Here is a 17,367-nt window from a genome sequence, read left to right as displayed (position 1 = left end):
ATCACATCTGATTCAAAATACACATTTTCCTCGTTCATCTTTTATTATGGAGTGTAACTCCACGAGGGTAGGGGGTCCTGTCCTCTCTGTTCACTGCTGTATCTCGCTGCCTAGAATACACTCAGTGCTTGATAAATACTTGGATGAACCAAAAGGACTGGCTGTGGCAGGTCCTGGGCACAGCAAGGCTTAGTAACTGTAGTGATGATGGCAGAGCCTGCCTCCCCACAGCACAGAGCAGCAGGCACAGTGTGAGGCTTCCTGCGTCCATGAGAAATTAAGTTCTGATTTTTGACTACATTTATGTAAGGGGATAACTTAGGAGAAAAACTTTGTTTTTGCGTGTGTGTGTATGAGGAAGATTTGGTCCTGAGCTAACACCTGTTGCCAATCCTCCTCTTTCCGCTTGAGGAAGACCAGCCCTGAGCTTAACATCTGTGCCAATCTTGCTCTATTTTATATGTGGGACGCTGCTGCCACAGCACAGCTTGATGAGCAGTGCAGGCCCGTGCCCGGGATCCAAATCTGCAAACACAGGCCGCCAAAGCAGAGCACACTGACCTTAACCACTATGCCACCGGGCTGCACCGAGAAAAACTAATTTTTAAAACCATCTCCTGACTAAATTTTGATTGTCATAAGGGGTTCTGGGTAAAAGGTCCAAGTTAGCTTTCAAGGTTTTAAATACACTATCTGAAATACTGCTGTTTTAATCACAAGGAAAAGTCTTCTTTCTTGGAAAGTTAAGCCATAGCAGGGCCTTTTACATGTGAAAGGCAAGACACCAAACTACACCGTTGGTTTAGAAGAAACTTCTGGCACACAGTGGGGTGACTCACCGTGACAGGCTTGGTTTTCTCCCAGTCTGTCAGCAGGTCAGTGGTGCGGCTTTCCACAGCCCGGTCCTCCTGCACGATCTTCATTTGCAGGTTTGCTACCTGCTGCTGAATGGCTGAGTCCTTCCGCCGCATGATGTCATTGAAGGCCCCCCATTCTCCCTCGATGTTGTCAATATAAAGCCAGGAAGGCGGGAACTGGAACCTCTGCTTTTCCAGCAAGCGCTGACCATTGCGGTAGAGCTTTGAGAGTTAAAAAATAAATTGACTTTATTCTTCTATAACAGTAATAGAAACTATTGACAGATTCCCACAAAAGAGAAGACACTCTGTGGCTACAGAACAATATCAATACATTTGCTCTTCTCCAGAAACTTTCCATCCTGAGAGACCATGGTCAGAGGGCAGCACGTCCAAGAGCACGCCACGGCTAGTCCACTTACTGTGCTTGGCTACATCCAGGTGGCCCTGAACAGGGTCTATGCACCCTGGAGTTGTGCTTCACACCCTCATTCCAAATTATAGAAAGGAAATTCAGGTTTATGACTTGAAGCTCAACAACTAAAGTAAAAATTCTAAAGGACAAAAAGCAGTGGTTCTCAAACCTTGATGTGCCTAAGAATCACCTGCAGAGCCTTTTAAAATGCAGATTCCCAGGATGCACTTTAACGAGCGCAGCACGTGGGTACGATTAGATGATCTATGGCCTGTACCTGAGATCCAGTGCCGACAGGGTTGACGGTGGAATTTTACCTATTCACAGAGCTCACCTCAACTTGTTTTTCAAACTGCTTGATCTTCCGTTTCAAGGACTGCACATACGTGATGAAGGTCACCGCATCGGAGGTGCTGGCCGTGTCCACTGAGTGCTGCTCCAACTCCTGCCGAGACTGTTGAGAGAGAGCACAGAATTTTAACACAGAGCCAAGGTTTAGCAGTAGACTGGTTATGCTGGCAGAATCCTGCCTCCTCACCTTTGAGATCTGGGAATGGAATTCTGTCATGTTGGATCCGAGCATTTGCCCAAATTTGCTGAGAACCTCCTTATGCCAGGAGTCATACTTCAAGTTCACCTTAGATTGTACCTGCAGATGAACGAGCATGACAGATCATCAGTCCTTGCATGCTGGAGTGTCTACGCTTCAACTTCACGTTAGTCAAACAGAGATGCTGCCTTTACTGTCACCTTGACGCCTTTCAATAAGACAGCAGAACTCACCTTGCCATAATCTATAACCACTGGTCCAAACTCTTTCTTGGTTTCCGCATTGTCAAAAGTCCCCCTGGCCTTCCTTATCTGAACCAAGAGAGCTTGCCATTTGTTGAGATCTTCCCCAAGTCTGTTGTAGATGTTTTCAGCTTGCATATCCCATAAGCACTGATACTGAAGCCAAACCTGCATACAAAAAAAACGGAGTTAAATAATACAGTTTGGTCTTTTGTAGAAAATTAATACATATTTTCATATTCTCTTAAAAAGGTTCATGTTCTCTCATCACCATTAGAAAAATTCTCACTTCAAATTCTCAGAATTTTCATATCAAAAAAGAATAAAATGTACTGTTCTCTAAAATGATAGTTAATATCCCAGATGATCTGTCCTACTATTCACTCTTCGCTTTAAAATAAACAAATGTTACCTAGTGAATCGTATTACATATAGTCAAGAGCTTTTAGCTCCATATTCACCATATCTCATACTCATAAGTGTCTCAACTAGACCACCTGACAGATTTGAATGAAATCAGGAGCTTCTCACTTTGACATACTGCTCGACTTCAGTGACAATGCCCATGACTGCAGAATAGGACTCCTCCAGGGCAACAGGGCCATCCGGCATCCGCGTTAGAGCATTCCGATAGAACTTCTCCTCTTCAGTCAACTCGTAATGTACGCCCACCTATCAAACGAAGCCGGAAGGGAATCCAAGTAGTGTGGACAAAAATGTTAACCTCAGAGTCACCTTTCCCTGAATTAAATGAACTGAAAGAAGAGCGCACGATAAAAATGGCATTTAAGGGATAACATCCACTTACCCCGGCCACAAGTAACCAGAAGCCTACTTCTGTTTAACTCATCAAACCAATAAAAGGAATATCAGATCAATCACAAGCTGCAAAGTGTGGTGTCACTAATGGCACAATGCAAAAACAGTCAAAGAGCGCATGGAGCCCAAGGAGTAGAGGGCACGATGCTGCAGAGCGGAGCCCTCAGAGATCTGAGTCTCCTCTAGAGGGGAAGACTGAAGGCCATGTCTAACAGGACGTGAGAGCACCACGACCAAGCATTTACACCAATGTGGATGATGGAACCAATGACACAGTCATTCATTCGTCTCAACGATTTGAGTGCCTACTGTGCGCCAGGCACCTTTGTAGGTACCAAAAAGACAAAAAATCTGCTCATACAGACTTACATTCTATGGGAGGAGAGAGACAATTAAGGAAAATGCTAAATATACAAAATGTACGATGATAAAAAGTACTATGGAGAAAACTCCTATGGAATACTAGGGAGGAGTGGGTGGGAGGAGGCTGCATTTTAAATGGGGAGGTCAGGGAAAGCCTCACTGAGGAGGTGACATTTGAGCAGAGACCAGAAGAAGGGGAAAGAGGGAGCCATGTGAATATCAGCTATCAGGGATTCCAAGAACAGAGATCCGTAGCGCAAAGGCCCAGAGGCAAGAGTATGCCGGGCATGTCTGAGGAGAGCAAGAATCCAGTGTGGCCAGAGCAGAGGCAGTAAGGGAGAAGCAGGAGCTGAAGTCAGAGGGGCCACAAGCAGCACATCCCGTGGGGCCCAGCAAGCCACTGTGGGACGTGGGCTTTCACGCTGAGTGAGATGGGAAACCATTAAGGGGCTCTAAAAAGAGCATTGTCAGGATCAACATACAGTTTAAGACATACTCTGGCTGCGGTGTTGAAAACAGATCTTAAGGAACAAGGGCAGACGCAGAGAGACCAGTGAGGAGAGAATTTAAACAATCAAAGTGAGAGATGATGGTACCTTTGGACAAGGGTGGTAGTGATCAACGTAGTAAGAAACAGATTGGATTAGTTTTAAAGATAAAAACAACGGAGTCAAGGATATGCCATGATTTTTGGCCTGAGTGGGCTGAAGGACAGGACAGGAAAGACAGGGGAAGGAGCAAATCTGAGGGAGGGAGATTGGCGAGACACGTTCAGTTTGACACGTGTATCAGACAGTCACGTGGAGATGCCAATGAGGGAGTTGGATAGAGAGGTCTGGAGTTCATGATAAAGGCCAGGCTGGAGATACGAACAGAGAGTTGTCAGCAAATAGCTGGTATTTAAAGGTGACAGACTGGACAAGACATTGAGAGAGTGCATGGCTGAGTAAACACCAAACATTTAGAGGCTGGGGAGAGGGAGCACAAAAGAGGAACCGACAAAGGAGACTGACCAGTGAGGGGCAGGAAAACCAGGAGAGCCAAGCAAAAGAAGTATATCCAGGAGGCAGGAGTGCACACCCCTCTCAAATCCTGCAGCGAACATTCTCAAGGGCTGAGAGCCCACAACAGCAGGGGGAAGCCCCGATGACGGTGGGCAGACAACGCGGCTAGAGTGGTGGGCACATGCCTGGCGGGGAGGGGCCCTGGAGCAGCCGTGCACACAACTCCTCCAGGTTTGCACCAAGAGGAGCAGAAAAATAAGATGGCTGGAGGGGGACAGGAGTCAAATTTACTTTCCGACAGGAATACTCAGAAGAGAGGGGAGAATTACTGAACAACAAAATAAGAGGGCACGGGATGCTGTGCACAAGAGGGGCTGGCCTTTAGTTTTTCAAATTTGGAGATGAACAAGAGAACAAGGCAAACAGAAACACAGCTGGTTAAAAGCAGGAGAGATAGGATAAGAAACATCCTAAAGACTGCACACAGACTCCCTGAGGGGCAGGAACCAGTATGCACAGATCGGTTCTGATTAGTTGGACGTTGCCAAGTTTTTGGCTAAGCAAGTCTATGGGCAGCAGCTACCTCGAAAAAATCTGAAAAGAACTGAGTTTATGTTCCGAGTTAAGAAAACAGAGATACTTCCTAACAGGACCACTACTTTCTAGAAGAGCCTGTTATAAAAGAGTTTGCAGAAATGTTTACTTGAAAACCACTGGCCCTGTTTGGCAGTAATACTGCCTAGTGGCCAGGGACTAAATGGTCCACAGAAGCACATTAATAAAAGTACATTATATCTGAGATTTGCTTTAAAATAATCTGGTGGTGGAGGCGGGGAAGGGAACAGAAATTGAACAAAATTGGCCGCATGTTGACAAATAAAGTTGGATGCTGTGAGCTCATGAGACTCTCTCTACTGTTGTGTGTGTTTGCAAATTTTCATAATAAAAAGCAAGGGGAAAAAAGCGACAGGAATTAAAATTCCCGAAGAAGTTCACAGAGGGAATTTCTAAGAGACTACTGTGACCAAAGCTGCAAACACAACTATTTGGAAAAGCAACTCTTGGAAACAAATGTGAGGTCACCCAAGCTTCCTCTAGCTTTCCGTCAGAATGCTGAGCCTGCAGCCTGGAGTTTGAAGACTCGTCGCAAGCTTGTTTAAAGAGACAGGGTGGAAAGGTGGGGTCCCACAGCCTAGGGCAGCCCTGGTCAGAAGGCCATGCTGCAAGTCCCGGGAAGGCTCACCTGGTACCTCTGACTCTGGATTCTGGGGAGAGACAGCACAACCATCTTCCAGGCAAACATCTCCTGATACAGCTTGTACCTGCACTCTTCAATTGGTGGATTCAGATAGATGACCTGATTGGTTATTCTTAGCTCATGAACGACATTCTGCATAAGAGAGATTTCATCTATTACTCAGCAATCTATTTCGAACAAATAGCTTGGATATATGACACTTTTCTAAATTACTAAACTAATTCAGTCTGAACCACAAGGTCGGTGACTTTATTTCTAGACCTGCTCTTCTGCTAATTCATGTTGGTGGTCTGTGGCCCTCCCCAAAGGACTGTAAGAAGTCAGGGGGCACACATTGCCTAGGTTCCTCCTGGGTCCCCTGCGCCTGCGTGTGAAACACACAACAGGTGTGCAGCGAAGCCCCAGTGATTTGATGTGCACGATGATCTCTTGATGTGATGACCTTGAGGCCTGAGAGACGAGTGACACAAGGCTGGCGGTGGCTGGCAGACATAAGCCACACTGATGTAGGTTTACAAGCTGAGCAAAGTCTGTGCCACCTGCCGGTGCTTAAAGCTACCCAGGATCTCCAACTCAGTCTCCACCACAGAACTGTGTCAACACAGACCACTCACTCACTTTTCTGCATCTCAGTCTCTAAAAAGTTTGCTCTGGGGATAATATCTGAAATACTCAAAAGTGAAAACATTTTTCAAGCTTTAAGAGAAAAAAATGAAAAGATAAAGTCTGGGTAGAAACAGAAAAAGCGAGTTGTTTCTCCTAGCACAAAGTTTTCACTTGCACAGTTCCCTCAGGCTTCTGTTTTGTGAGACTTTTTTATTGATAAATATCACACAAGTACTGTGAACTACATAAGACATACGCACGGCTTAATGATACTGTAAGGTGGACACCTTGACAATCACCGCCCATGTCAGGACACAGGACCTATTTGCAGAGTTTGAATGAACAGAATTACCGAGTCTTCTAGAAAGCCTGTTAGGCTCCAGTTCACCCCTCCTTCACACAGATGGGAAATAGGTGGCTTGGAGACAAAGACTGCTGTCCAATGTATTGCCCACTGTACTACTGCAGTCTTCCATTTAGATTTTTACGAAAATAGTCACATCTTAGTGTAACAGTCCTAACTTTTATTTCTAGATTATATTCGGTGCTTGAGATCATTTCTTACACATTTGTTCAGTAAGCAGAGACTTGTTTTTCCAGTGTAGGTTTTTTCCTAAAATTTATCTTTCATTTTTAAAAAGCTCCTGTTTTTGAAATTATTTTAGATTTATAGGAGAATTACAAATAAAGTATGCAAAGTTTCCATATACACTTCACCAGCTTCCTCTAACATTAACATCTAACATGGTGCAATTATCAAAACAAAAAAATTAACACTGGGACAATGCTATTAACTAAATACAGACATTAGATTTCCCAGGATCTAATCCAGGACATCAATTGCCACATCTCCTTAATCCCTTCCAATCAGTAACATTTTCTCAGTTTTTCTTTGTCTTTCTCTCATGAGCTTGACACTTCAGAAGAGTACTGGTTCTGTGTTTTGTAGAATGACTGTCAGTTTGGGTTTGTCTGTTTCTCATGATTACAATGAGGGTGGCAGAGGTGGGGGAAAGACCAGAGAGGTGAAGTGTGCTTCTCATCACATCATACACATACCATCACTGATGATGCTGACCTTGATCACCTCGGTAAGGTGGTGTCTGTCACTTTCTCTACCGTGAAGTGGCTTTGTTGTTGGCACTTTTTAAGGGGAGAATTACTTTTACTTGCCAGCCTAGGAAATACTCACTTTGATCTTTGGCTCTCCACCAGGTTTGTGACTGACTTGTGGCGCATCCGTGTCCATGTCAACTTCTGCTTTATCTTCAGCTTGTCCAAGAAGCACCTGGGTCCAAGCTCTCAGGCCAGCTTGGAGGCGAACGCCCAATATTCTTTCAATCTAGAGTGAAAGCAGTGGCGAAGACTAGTGTTCCAAAAGTTAGCTCACAGAGACGTTAAACAGAAAATAGATGTTTCAGGTCAAAAATAAAGAGTCACTAACTATAACCCTGCATCTCACTCTATTCTCAGTTTCACTCCTGTCACTTTCTCATAGCCTCAGATAACTTGAATTTGTTAGGCTGTGTTCTCCAGCTGTGGGCTAACTGAATCACCAACCTCCTCACTTATGATAAGAAAATTAACACAAATGCAGCAGATGCACTTAAGGTCTTGATATTGTTCAATATAATAGAAAACTTACAAACAAAAGCATTTTCCTGGCAGCCTCAAAGATAAAACTAGAAAACTATTATTTGGAGATTAAACCATTTTAAGAGTAAGTAAAGAAGAAAGTCTTTTCTCTGATCTAGAAAGAGACAAGTAAATTTCCTACAAATAGAACCTCTGTACATCTTTGTGAAGAGTCTGCCTTGGGCCACACAACCACCCTGGGGACGCTGTAAGGGCAGGTGTGAGAAAAACTTGGGATTTTCAGTGGATTCCAGAGAGTGGAATTTGTCGACTTTCTGTTAAGTGTCCCATTGTGTGGATACGCTGCAACTTATTTATCCATTTTAAAAGAGAAAGGAAGAGAAAACCTGTGACCCACAAACAGCTTTGGAATTGACCAACTACCAGCCATCCACTGTGTGACCTCTGTCACAAAATATCCTCCTCCCTGAGCCTCTTCACGGATGTACTCTCTGATGTCCACAAATGAGAAAGCCATATCGAGTGCTAAGTATGCTTCAAACACACACGTACACACTTGCCCCGCCCCCCCCAACACACACCTCTACAGGAGTGAGCCAAAGGCCTCTACACCAGAAAGAAGGGGTATTGTGTTGCTGGGTATTTCTTTTTAAATTGGGTGGTGGAGAGGGGCAGGGTGGTCAGAGAAGGATGCCTGGAGAGGAGAGCTAGGAATGACAACCTATATTAGAAGAGCAGGGGGCTGGCCCCGTGGCCGAGTGGTTAAGTTCGCGCGCTCTGCTGCAGGCGGCCCAGTGTTTCATTGGTTCGAATCCTGGGCGCGGACATGGCACTGCTCGTCAGACCACGCTGAGGCAGCATCCCACATGCCACAACTAGAGGAACCCACAACGAAGAATACACAACTATGTACCGGGGGGCTTTGGGGAGAAAAGGGGAAAAAATAAAATCTTTAAAAAAAAAAAAGAAGAGCAGGAAAGAGCAAGCAGGTTGTCAAATATTCAGAAAATAGAGAGCTCTTTCTCCTCCCTCGCAGCTTCCTGCCTCCAACTTGGAGCGAACACGAGCACTGCTAATATCACAGTTCAGCTCCACGGTTAGTTAAACGAAATTTCTGGAGGGGAAACCGGACTATCACTGATAACTTCTATGGAAAAACGCTTTTCCGTGACAAACTAATACAGGCATACCTTGTTGTACTGTGCTTCACAGCTATTGACTTTTTTTTTTTTTTTTTTTTTAACAAATTGAAGGTTTGTAGTGACCTTGCATTGAGCAAGTCTACTGGCACCATTTTTCCAACAGCATTTGCTCACTTAGTTTTTTAATTAAGCCATGTACGTTGTTTTTTTTAGACACAGTGCTATTGTATACTTAATAGACTACAGTATAGTATAAATGCAACTTTCATATGCACTGGAAAACCAAAAAATTTGTATGACTTGCTTTATTGAGACATTGGCTTTATTGCAATATTCACTCTAGCTGGTGGTCTGGAACAGAACCTGCAATATCTTTGAGGCATGCCTGTAAACTTACGAAACAGAGTCCACCCCTATGTCCAGAGCAGAAAAATGAAAAGCACCATAACCAACCCCATCCCGTACCTCCATGTCAAGCTTGTGGACCCAGATGGGCAAGTTGGAGTAGGAGTGCAGGTTTAAGTCATCCACGGCTTTCTGCACTCTGTTCAGGATCTCTGAGAAAGTCTTATGGTCATACATACAAGTTTCTAAGGAGCGGACTTCCAGGTCTATTTTTTCTTCAATAATCAGCAGATCATCCACCTAAAGGAAGGTATATTTAATATTTAAGACACCTATTAATTGATTATCAAATGTTCAAGGCAGAGCAGTTCTTTCATAAATAGCTAATCTTATTTGTTGGGGTTAGAAGACTTATCGCCACTCCCATGTCTTCACAGAGGGAAGGGAAATGCATGGAAACTGTCAGTTTCTCCCCTTTACCCCCTCCTGCTCACGGGAAGGGCGACCTCTGATTCTAAGTTTGGGAGCAGGAAATAAACACGCTCCGCTCAGTGCCTTCTCCGTCCTCAGGAGCCAGCTGGAGCACAGACGCACACACTCTGGTCTGCTCACAGGCCAGGAGGCCTACAACCGTGCAGCGGCACCACAGCCTGGGAAGGAAGTCCAGGTCTGGGGTGGATCGACATCAAACACCACGGCTGCAGATCTAGAGGCCCGTTCTCCACGCAGCTTCCTCAGTAACAAAGCTCTCCTTTCTCGTCAGACCCTGTGTCCTCCTTCTTCTCCACTGGTTTCTGAACTCGGGATGTTATTTAACAGCCTTCCTAAAGCCCTAACATCATCAAACAGCCCACTGAGGAAAATGGCCCCTTCTCTCTCAGCTCACACAGCCTCATGCTGCGTCAATCACACACACCGTCTACGGCAGAATTAACTGAGTTGGCTATTACTGTATTTAGTTTACTCCTGAGATGCTGGAGGATTAAATTATAAGCACACCTTTTCTTGGAAGTTGAAGACAGTCTCTGCTAAGCGTTGTACATAGGGATCGAGTTTGTAGGATTCCCACACCAATGCAATGCCCTCTGCGATCAGGGCCTGCACTTCCTTTTTCAAGCCAGCTACCAGAAGAGAAATGGTATTCCGCTCCTCCACTTTTTCACAGGTTCGTTCGTAAGTCCGGACACTTTCAATCAGGGAGATGGCAAATGGGTAGAGCTGGTTTGCTTGATGAGCCTTGTTCACAATTGCCAGTGGGACTCGGAAACCAAGCCACTTGAGGTTTCGAACTTCTTTTGAAAGCGTGATAATCTCAGGAAGGAAGTTAACTTTTAGCTTAAGGACATTTCCACTTCGGCCCCGAACCCGAGTACTTTCAATGGTGAAAATGCGCCCCGAGACGCCGAGGTTCCGCTGCTGCACCTTCCTTGCCCAGTCATCAAATATTTCTTGAGTGTTGAGTTTCATGCGGAAACTGTCTCCATCCTGCTTCAGCTTCTGCCCTTCCACGTGGTTCTCCCACCCCTTGCCCAGGACGTCCTCCACACGCTTCATGTAGGCGGTCAGCTGTCTGTCAATCTGTTTCGCCCAGATGATAGATCCTGACACAGGTGGCAGATCGCGCACATGGCTCATCTTACATGCCTGACTTTGTGGGTACTGGACCTTGAACTTGTCGTGAAGAGACTCGATGTCATCCTTCACACGCTGGATTAGCTGGGTCTGGTATTCGCGGATGGCCCCACGGATGTGAGGCCTGACAAACAGTGCATTGAACCTGGAGAAAATCCTAAACATCTCGTTAGCATTCTTGGCTGTGCCCAGCTGATCTCGAAGGCGAGCAGTGATCCGGGTCTCCACCCTGTCAATCCTTTCGTCGTACCTCTTCATCGCAGCCTCCCAAGCTTCTGTGCCTTCCTTGGAAACATCTAGCCCATCCACTTCCTTAACATTCTCATAAGCAAGGTTTACTTCCTCAATAGCATTTGCATCAGCAGCATCAAAGAGAACCTCAGCTACTTTCATATCTTGGGGTTCAGGAACCTCTCCTTGATTCTGTTGTGCAACTGCTGTGACCTGAAAGAGAAGGATTTGAAACAAAAAAGGTTTACCAAGTGAAGATTTTTCTTCTGTTGTACACCAGCACCACAGACCACACGAACTTACCAGTCAGCTACATAGGTCTTTAACTTTTAGTCAAACATTTTATAATCATAACTCAACAAAGCCACGTAAAATACTTTAGAGGATATTTTAACTCTGCACCGTAAAGATCTTCTGACAATGTAGGTTCAGTACTTAAGAAGCTAAAATAATGTGTTAAAACCTGGGTTTTAGGTACTTCTCTTTTCAATGTTTAGTCTATGATTAAAATTGTATTGGAAAGCTCAGTAATCCACAGGAGTGCTATGTGTAAGCTCAGTATACAAACTCAGAGTCTTCCTGTTTGATTTTTAAAACCTTAAATTATAAGCCATGGGTAAGTACCTCAGGAGAGGGAGAGAGAAAGTGCTACAGCAGCAGAGAAGAAACCCCACTCAGTCGCCTGTGTGCTCCTGGACAGGGAGTGGAGCAAACACAAGATCTTCACCTCCAGAGGCATCAGGCCCACACCCCACAGAACTAGAGAGCCAGGCAGGGGCTTCATCTGGGCTGCACAAACACCTTGGATGAAACTCAGGCAGTCGGTGAATTTGACGGGGGAAATGATAAATCCCTAACTAAAATCCAGCATTTCCTACCATTATGAATGCAAGCAAGAGTCACAGTTGTCGCCAGTACGTCCTTCCTATCACATTACAGTTGTATGTATCCTGAGATCCCATTTATGTTCATCACTGTTCAAAATCATGGTATTTGGCCTGTCACCAAACCTTGGTATTTTGTGTGTTCATGGAGAAGCACACAGATTACCAGATCACAGTTTCAAAACTGTTGATAACTGCTTCTTTGTAAACCTGTGTATTTTATTTTATGCATTTAAAACCATTCTCAGGACTCCTGGTAATGGTAGTGAGAGGGCAAAAACTGGACAAAATTATTAATAACCACTATTTCAGGACAATGGAAAACAATCAAACACAGTCCACAACCTCAGTGTTTACTCATGACAAAGTGCTACATCAGGTAACAACACTGAGTTGATGGCCTTCTTGCCTGGAGGTGCTCCCATGCCCCAGCTCAGGCAGTAAAAATTTGCAGCTTTGCTGGTAGGAGCAGAACAGCAATAAGTTTAAAAGCCAGATTCTGGAAATGAGAAAGCCTGAGAAAGGCCAAGATGACAAATTACATACATACACAGGAGACCCCAGGGAGCCCACAAGAATGGAAGTCTGGGGAGATTCACAAACCACTGCGCCTCTGAGTGAGGTCCTCAGCCTGCACACAGCTCAGGCAGCACAGGTGGAAGCCTTCCTGGCTCGAGGCGGCCACCAGTGCCCTCTGCCCAAACCACAGGCTCACTGTGGCTGAGGGGCGGCCCCTGGGGAGACAGGCTTAACAGACTACACCAGCAAGAAGGGATGGCAACGGCTACACACCAAGAAGGAGACAGACTTCTCCTTTTCAGTATGAGCCCAGGTGAGCTGGCTGCTCACTGAAACAAAAAGCAACACTCACAAGAATAAGGCAGGATTCAGTACTGTTTCCACATATTATCTACAATGTCTAGTTTTCAATAAAATTACTAAGTATGCAAAGGAACAAAAAAAGTACAAGACATGCAAATGTGACCCATACTCGGGGAAAAAAATGCAGTCAACAGAAAGTGACTCCACTGGGGCCTAGATGACAGATTTAGCAAAAAGGATTGTAAAGCTGCTGTTATAAATACATTCAAACAATTTTTTTAAATGTTCAAATAAGACATACAAAAAGTAAGTGAGTATACAGGTAATCTCAGAGAAATGGAAACAAAAAAGAAACTACTAGTAATTCTAAAGCTGAAAAGTACAGAGGTTTAATTAAAAAAAATTCACTAGATGGTCTCAAAAAACAAAAGATTGAAAAGGAATTAAAACCTGTCAATCAAGAATTCTATATCCAGTGAAACTATCTTTCAAATATTAAAGTGAAATATTTTTCCTGACAACCAAAAAATGAGGGAATCTGTTGTCACAGATCTGTGGAGCAAGAAATACTACAGGAATTTCTTTTGGCTAAAGAGAAAATGACACTAGACAGTAACTTAGATCCATAGGAAGGAATGAAGAGAACTGGAAATATGCAGACAAATGTAAAAGATTATTACTTTTCTTCTAATTTTTCTACAATGTATATGACTGTTTAAAACAAAACTTATAAGACTATATTGTTGGGTTTATAACATATATAGCTGTAATGTTTATGACAAGGATAGGAGCACTTTTCCCTGTTGTATATATGATGACGAGGAGGAAACAGAGCCGTACCGACATGAGGTTCTGAAATTTTACTGGAAGTCAACATTAAATATATTATGATAAATTAAGTATGAAAATGATATACTAAAAATAACAAAAAAGAAGGGTAGGAAAGGAACAGAGGAACAGTAAAAATGAGACAAGTGAAAACATATAGCAAATGGCAAATATGAATCCAAGTATATCAATAATTATATTAAATGTTAATACACTAAACACGACAATAAAAACATTCTGAGAATGCATGCATGCATATATAAATTTACCATAAATTTTACTCATATAAAGGATTTGTACCACGTGATTTACAATATATAATGTTCTTATAAAAAATGATATCTGAAAAGTAGTATATGGCAAAAAAGGGTTAAGAAAGCCTAGGCTAATAAAAAAATGACAAAATCGTTGCATTCACAACATGGATGGACCTTGAGAGTATTATGTTAGGTGAAATAAGCCACACAGAGAAAAACAAACTCTGTATGATTCCACTCATACATGAAAGATAAACACATGGACAAAGAGAACAGATTAGTGGTTACCAGGGGGATGGGGGTGGGGCATGGGCACAAAGGGTGAAGGGGAGCACGTATAAGATGACTGACAAATAATAAGGCACTACTGAAATTTTGCAATGCTGTAAACTATCATAACCTCAATAAGAAAAGAAAAGAAAGGAAAGCAAGCCTAGGCTAGAAGGAATCAGCACTAGTCTCAAATCTCTCATGTATAAAGTAAAGGTTTAACACTTAAAACCAACAAATACACATGTAGGTACACATAAATCATTACTGCACTAAATAAAACGATGCTGAGGAGGGGCTGGCCTTGTGTCATGGTGGTTAAGTTTGGTGTGCTCCACTTTGGTGGCCTGGGTTCACGAATTTGGATCCTGGGCATGGACCTACACCATTCATCAGGCATGCTGTGGCGGCAACCCCCATATAAAGTGGGGAAGACTGGCACAGATGTTAGCTCAGGGCTAATCTTCCTCAAGCAAAAAAAAGGAAGATTGGCCATGGATGTTAGCTCAGGGCTAATCTTCCTCAGCAAAAAAAAAAAAAAAAAAAAAAAAGACGCAAGGATTCATTGTCAACAATTTACTCAACCCCAAATAGTAGGCACTCCTAACAAGCAAATGAAGCTTCCTAGGTGGCATGATTTCTAGACCAGATCCCTACCCTCCAACATTTTATTACAAAATTTTCAAACTACAGGAGAGCTGAAAGAATTATAGACTGAACATTCATATATTGCCACCTGGAGTCTATAATTAACATGCAGCCAATTAACATTTCGATATATATTGGCTTTATTATATATATATATCTATCTATTTATCAATTCCTCTATCTATGTGTATCAATCCACCCTATATTTCTAGACTGGATTTTTTTTTTTTTTTGAAGAACATTAGCCCTGAGCTAACTACTGCCAACCCTCCTCCTTTTGCTGAAGAAGACTGGCCCTGAGCTAACATCCGTGCCCATCTTCCTCTACTTTATATGTGGGACGCCTACCACAGCATGGCTTTTGCCAAGCAGTGCCATGTCCACACCCAGGATCCGAACTGGCGAACCCTGGGCCGCCGAAAAGCAGAATGTATGAACTTAACTGCTGTGCCACAGGGCAGGCCCCAACACTGGGTTTTTTAACGGAGGAAAAGCATTGGTGAAGAAAAGAGAAAGGTGAATTGAGAAGAGAAAAAAAGTACGTATAAAGAAAAGCAGTCATTTCCTTTAATAAATCTCAGGCATATACGATTATCAGTCACATTTTACAGATGAGGAACCTGGGAAAATGTTAAATAATGTGCCCAAATCACACAGCCAGTTAAATGGTGGAATTAGGATTTAAAACCCAGGAAGTCTGTTTCTAGGGTCCACGTAATTTGGGGGTAAGGATGAAAGGATGGAGAACATTCAAGATTTGGATTGAAACAATGTAATACGGAATCACTAGATCGTAAAGATGACAGTGACAAGATGAAAATGGAGCTAAAGTAGAACTTAGTGCAAAATAGAAACATGTAGTTAATTCTAATTCTGAAAAAAAAGAGGGGGTCATTAAAACAATGCATATGCAAATTTCCAGAATGAGCATCCTACCTGCGGCCTCAGGACCCTGACAATGACAGCTCTCAGCTGTTCGTGTTGGCGTCTAAATTTTCTCATCTGGTCAAGGCGAGCCTGAAGCTTCCTGTGAGCAGGGTTGATTCGCCACACCATCTTCAGATTTTCCTCCCTCTTTCTCTTGACAATGTCTCTCAACAACACCTGAAGTTTCTCATATTCATCATCCCAAGTCTGGAAAACTTCAAAGCATGCTACCATAACCTAGAATATAATTTAAGGAAAAAAGCTTACTATTAAGCATATTTTCATCTTAAGGCCCTGAGGTTGGTTTTCTGATATATCGAAACTTACTTTTTCAAATTCTTCATAAGCAACATGCATTAATTTTCTAGTGCCCAATACTTTGAGTAACTGAGAACTCAAGTCTCTTGAAATTGCCTCCACCAAACGCAGCGCCCTCTGAATGGGATATTTTGTGTTTCGGATCTTTCTCAAATGGGTGAAAATGGCAACAAGTGCCTGCCTTATTTTGTCCAGCTCAGTGGCAGACAGCAAATCATTCAGGGGAAAATCTTTCATCAGAGGATTGTAGTCATTCACAGTTTCCAAAGCCTGTTTTAGACCTAGATTAACAGAGAAACAGTTAACGGTTTTCATGGAAAGTAACACAATTAGAAGGATACTCCTTACAAGCTTAATACTGGGGCAGTAAACTAAAACTCATCCTCACAATACAACATTTGACGTTGCAAAAGATTTAGTGACATACAAGCTATTTATGACATTTGAAAAAAAGAACATGTTATTAACAGGATGATCCTGGTGTGGTCTAATTTTTACTTTTTTAAGAAAATCAGTCAATTCATACACACTCTAAAGGCTGTGGGTGGTAGCACCATGGATTTCACCTTTTTTTGCTTTCTACAATTATCTAAATGTTCTATAACAACAATTAAGTTTAGAAAATCTAGAATTTTAGGATTCTTAAGAAGACCAAAATTTAAATTTTATAACCATGGCTCAAGTTAGGTGAGTGTGTTATGGATATGGAATCATAGAAGCACCTTCGTCCTAGTTTACTTTTTGACTTCCTCTGCCATAAGATTAAAAAAAAAAAGCAAGCATTAGGAAAGAAAGAAAGGTCTCAGAGGTATTGAAAAAAAATTCAAGGTATACAACATTAGTGAATGCCTAATGTGCAGTATGATCAAAGTAACTGGAAGATTTCTGCCTGGAACTTCCTCGAGCATGTAGAATGTGGGCACCACAGCTTTTGTGACGGGGCGGAAAAGAACATGACACCACTGCAGTCCTAACTACTTGTTCTAACACGACTGGGGGCGTAGAGCTGTACAGAAATGCCTAACCAGGCCTGGTCATTCAAAGACTGCATGCCTAGTGTGTGCCAGGGCAACATCACTCACACTGCTGCCCATTTAGAAAACAATTTATCTTGACCACTTTCAGAACAGGGAGGAGGGTGGAGAACAGGGGAAAGGGGCAGGTAAAAAGAGGAAGAGAGAGCACTGACTAGGTCTCCTTCCATAGCCCTGCGGGCAAGTAACTTCTGCTTAACTTAAACCATGCTCCTGGATTGTCAAAAGCACACCTGACTTTACAGTAAAACTCTACAGCCTACTCAAGGAACCAAGGAACTAACAGGTGGGAAACTCCCAGCGCTCTCTACTCAGGCCC

The 17,367-nt window shown here is 43.1% G+C and overlaps 1 protein-coding gene across 1 annotated transcript in view; it reads right to left on the bottom strand.

Annotated features, from left to right (window-relative positions):
* Positions 1–17,367, bottom strand: part of DYNC1H1 (dynein cytoplasmic 1 heavy chain 1) — a 69,950-nt gene that overhangs the window by 40,502 nt on the left and 12,081 nt on the right. The window contains exons 6-16 of the mRNA XM_001491194.7: positions 16,024–16,295; positions 15,706–15,933; positions 10,197–11,273; positions 9,318–9,497; positions 7,307–7,456; positions 5,494–5,640; positions 2,596–2,736; positions 2,056–2,232; positions 1,811–1,921; positions 1,607–1,726; positions 840–1,079 (exon numbers count right to left, since the gene is read on the bottom strand). Coding sequence (XP_001491244.3) covers positions 840–1,079; positions 1,607–1,726; positions 1,811–1,921; positions 2,056–2,232; positions 2,596–2,736; positions 5,494–5,640; positions 7,307–7,456; positions 9,318–9,497; positions 10,197–11,273; positions 15,706–15,933; positions 16,024–16,295 — 2,843 coding nt within the window. The remainder of the gene's footprint in view (positions 1–839; positions 1,080–1,606; positions 1,727–1,810; positions 1,922–2,055; positions 2,233–2,595; positions 2,737–5,493; positions 5,641–7,306; positions 7,457–9,317; positions 9,498–10,196; positions 11,274–15,705; positions 15,934–16,023; positions 16,296–17,367) is intronic.

Source organism: Equus caballus, chromosome 24 (assembly GCF_041296265.1).
Source record: "Equus caballus isolate H_3958 breed thoroughbred chromosome 24, TB-T2T, whole genome shotgun sequence".
NCBI classification, from domain to species: domain Eukaryota; kingdom Metazoa; phylum Chordata; class Mammalia; order Perissodactyla; family Equidae; genus Equus; species Equus caballus.
This window is presented reverse-complemented; position numbering and strand designations above follow the sequence as displayed.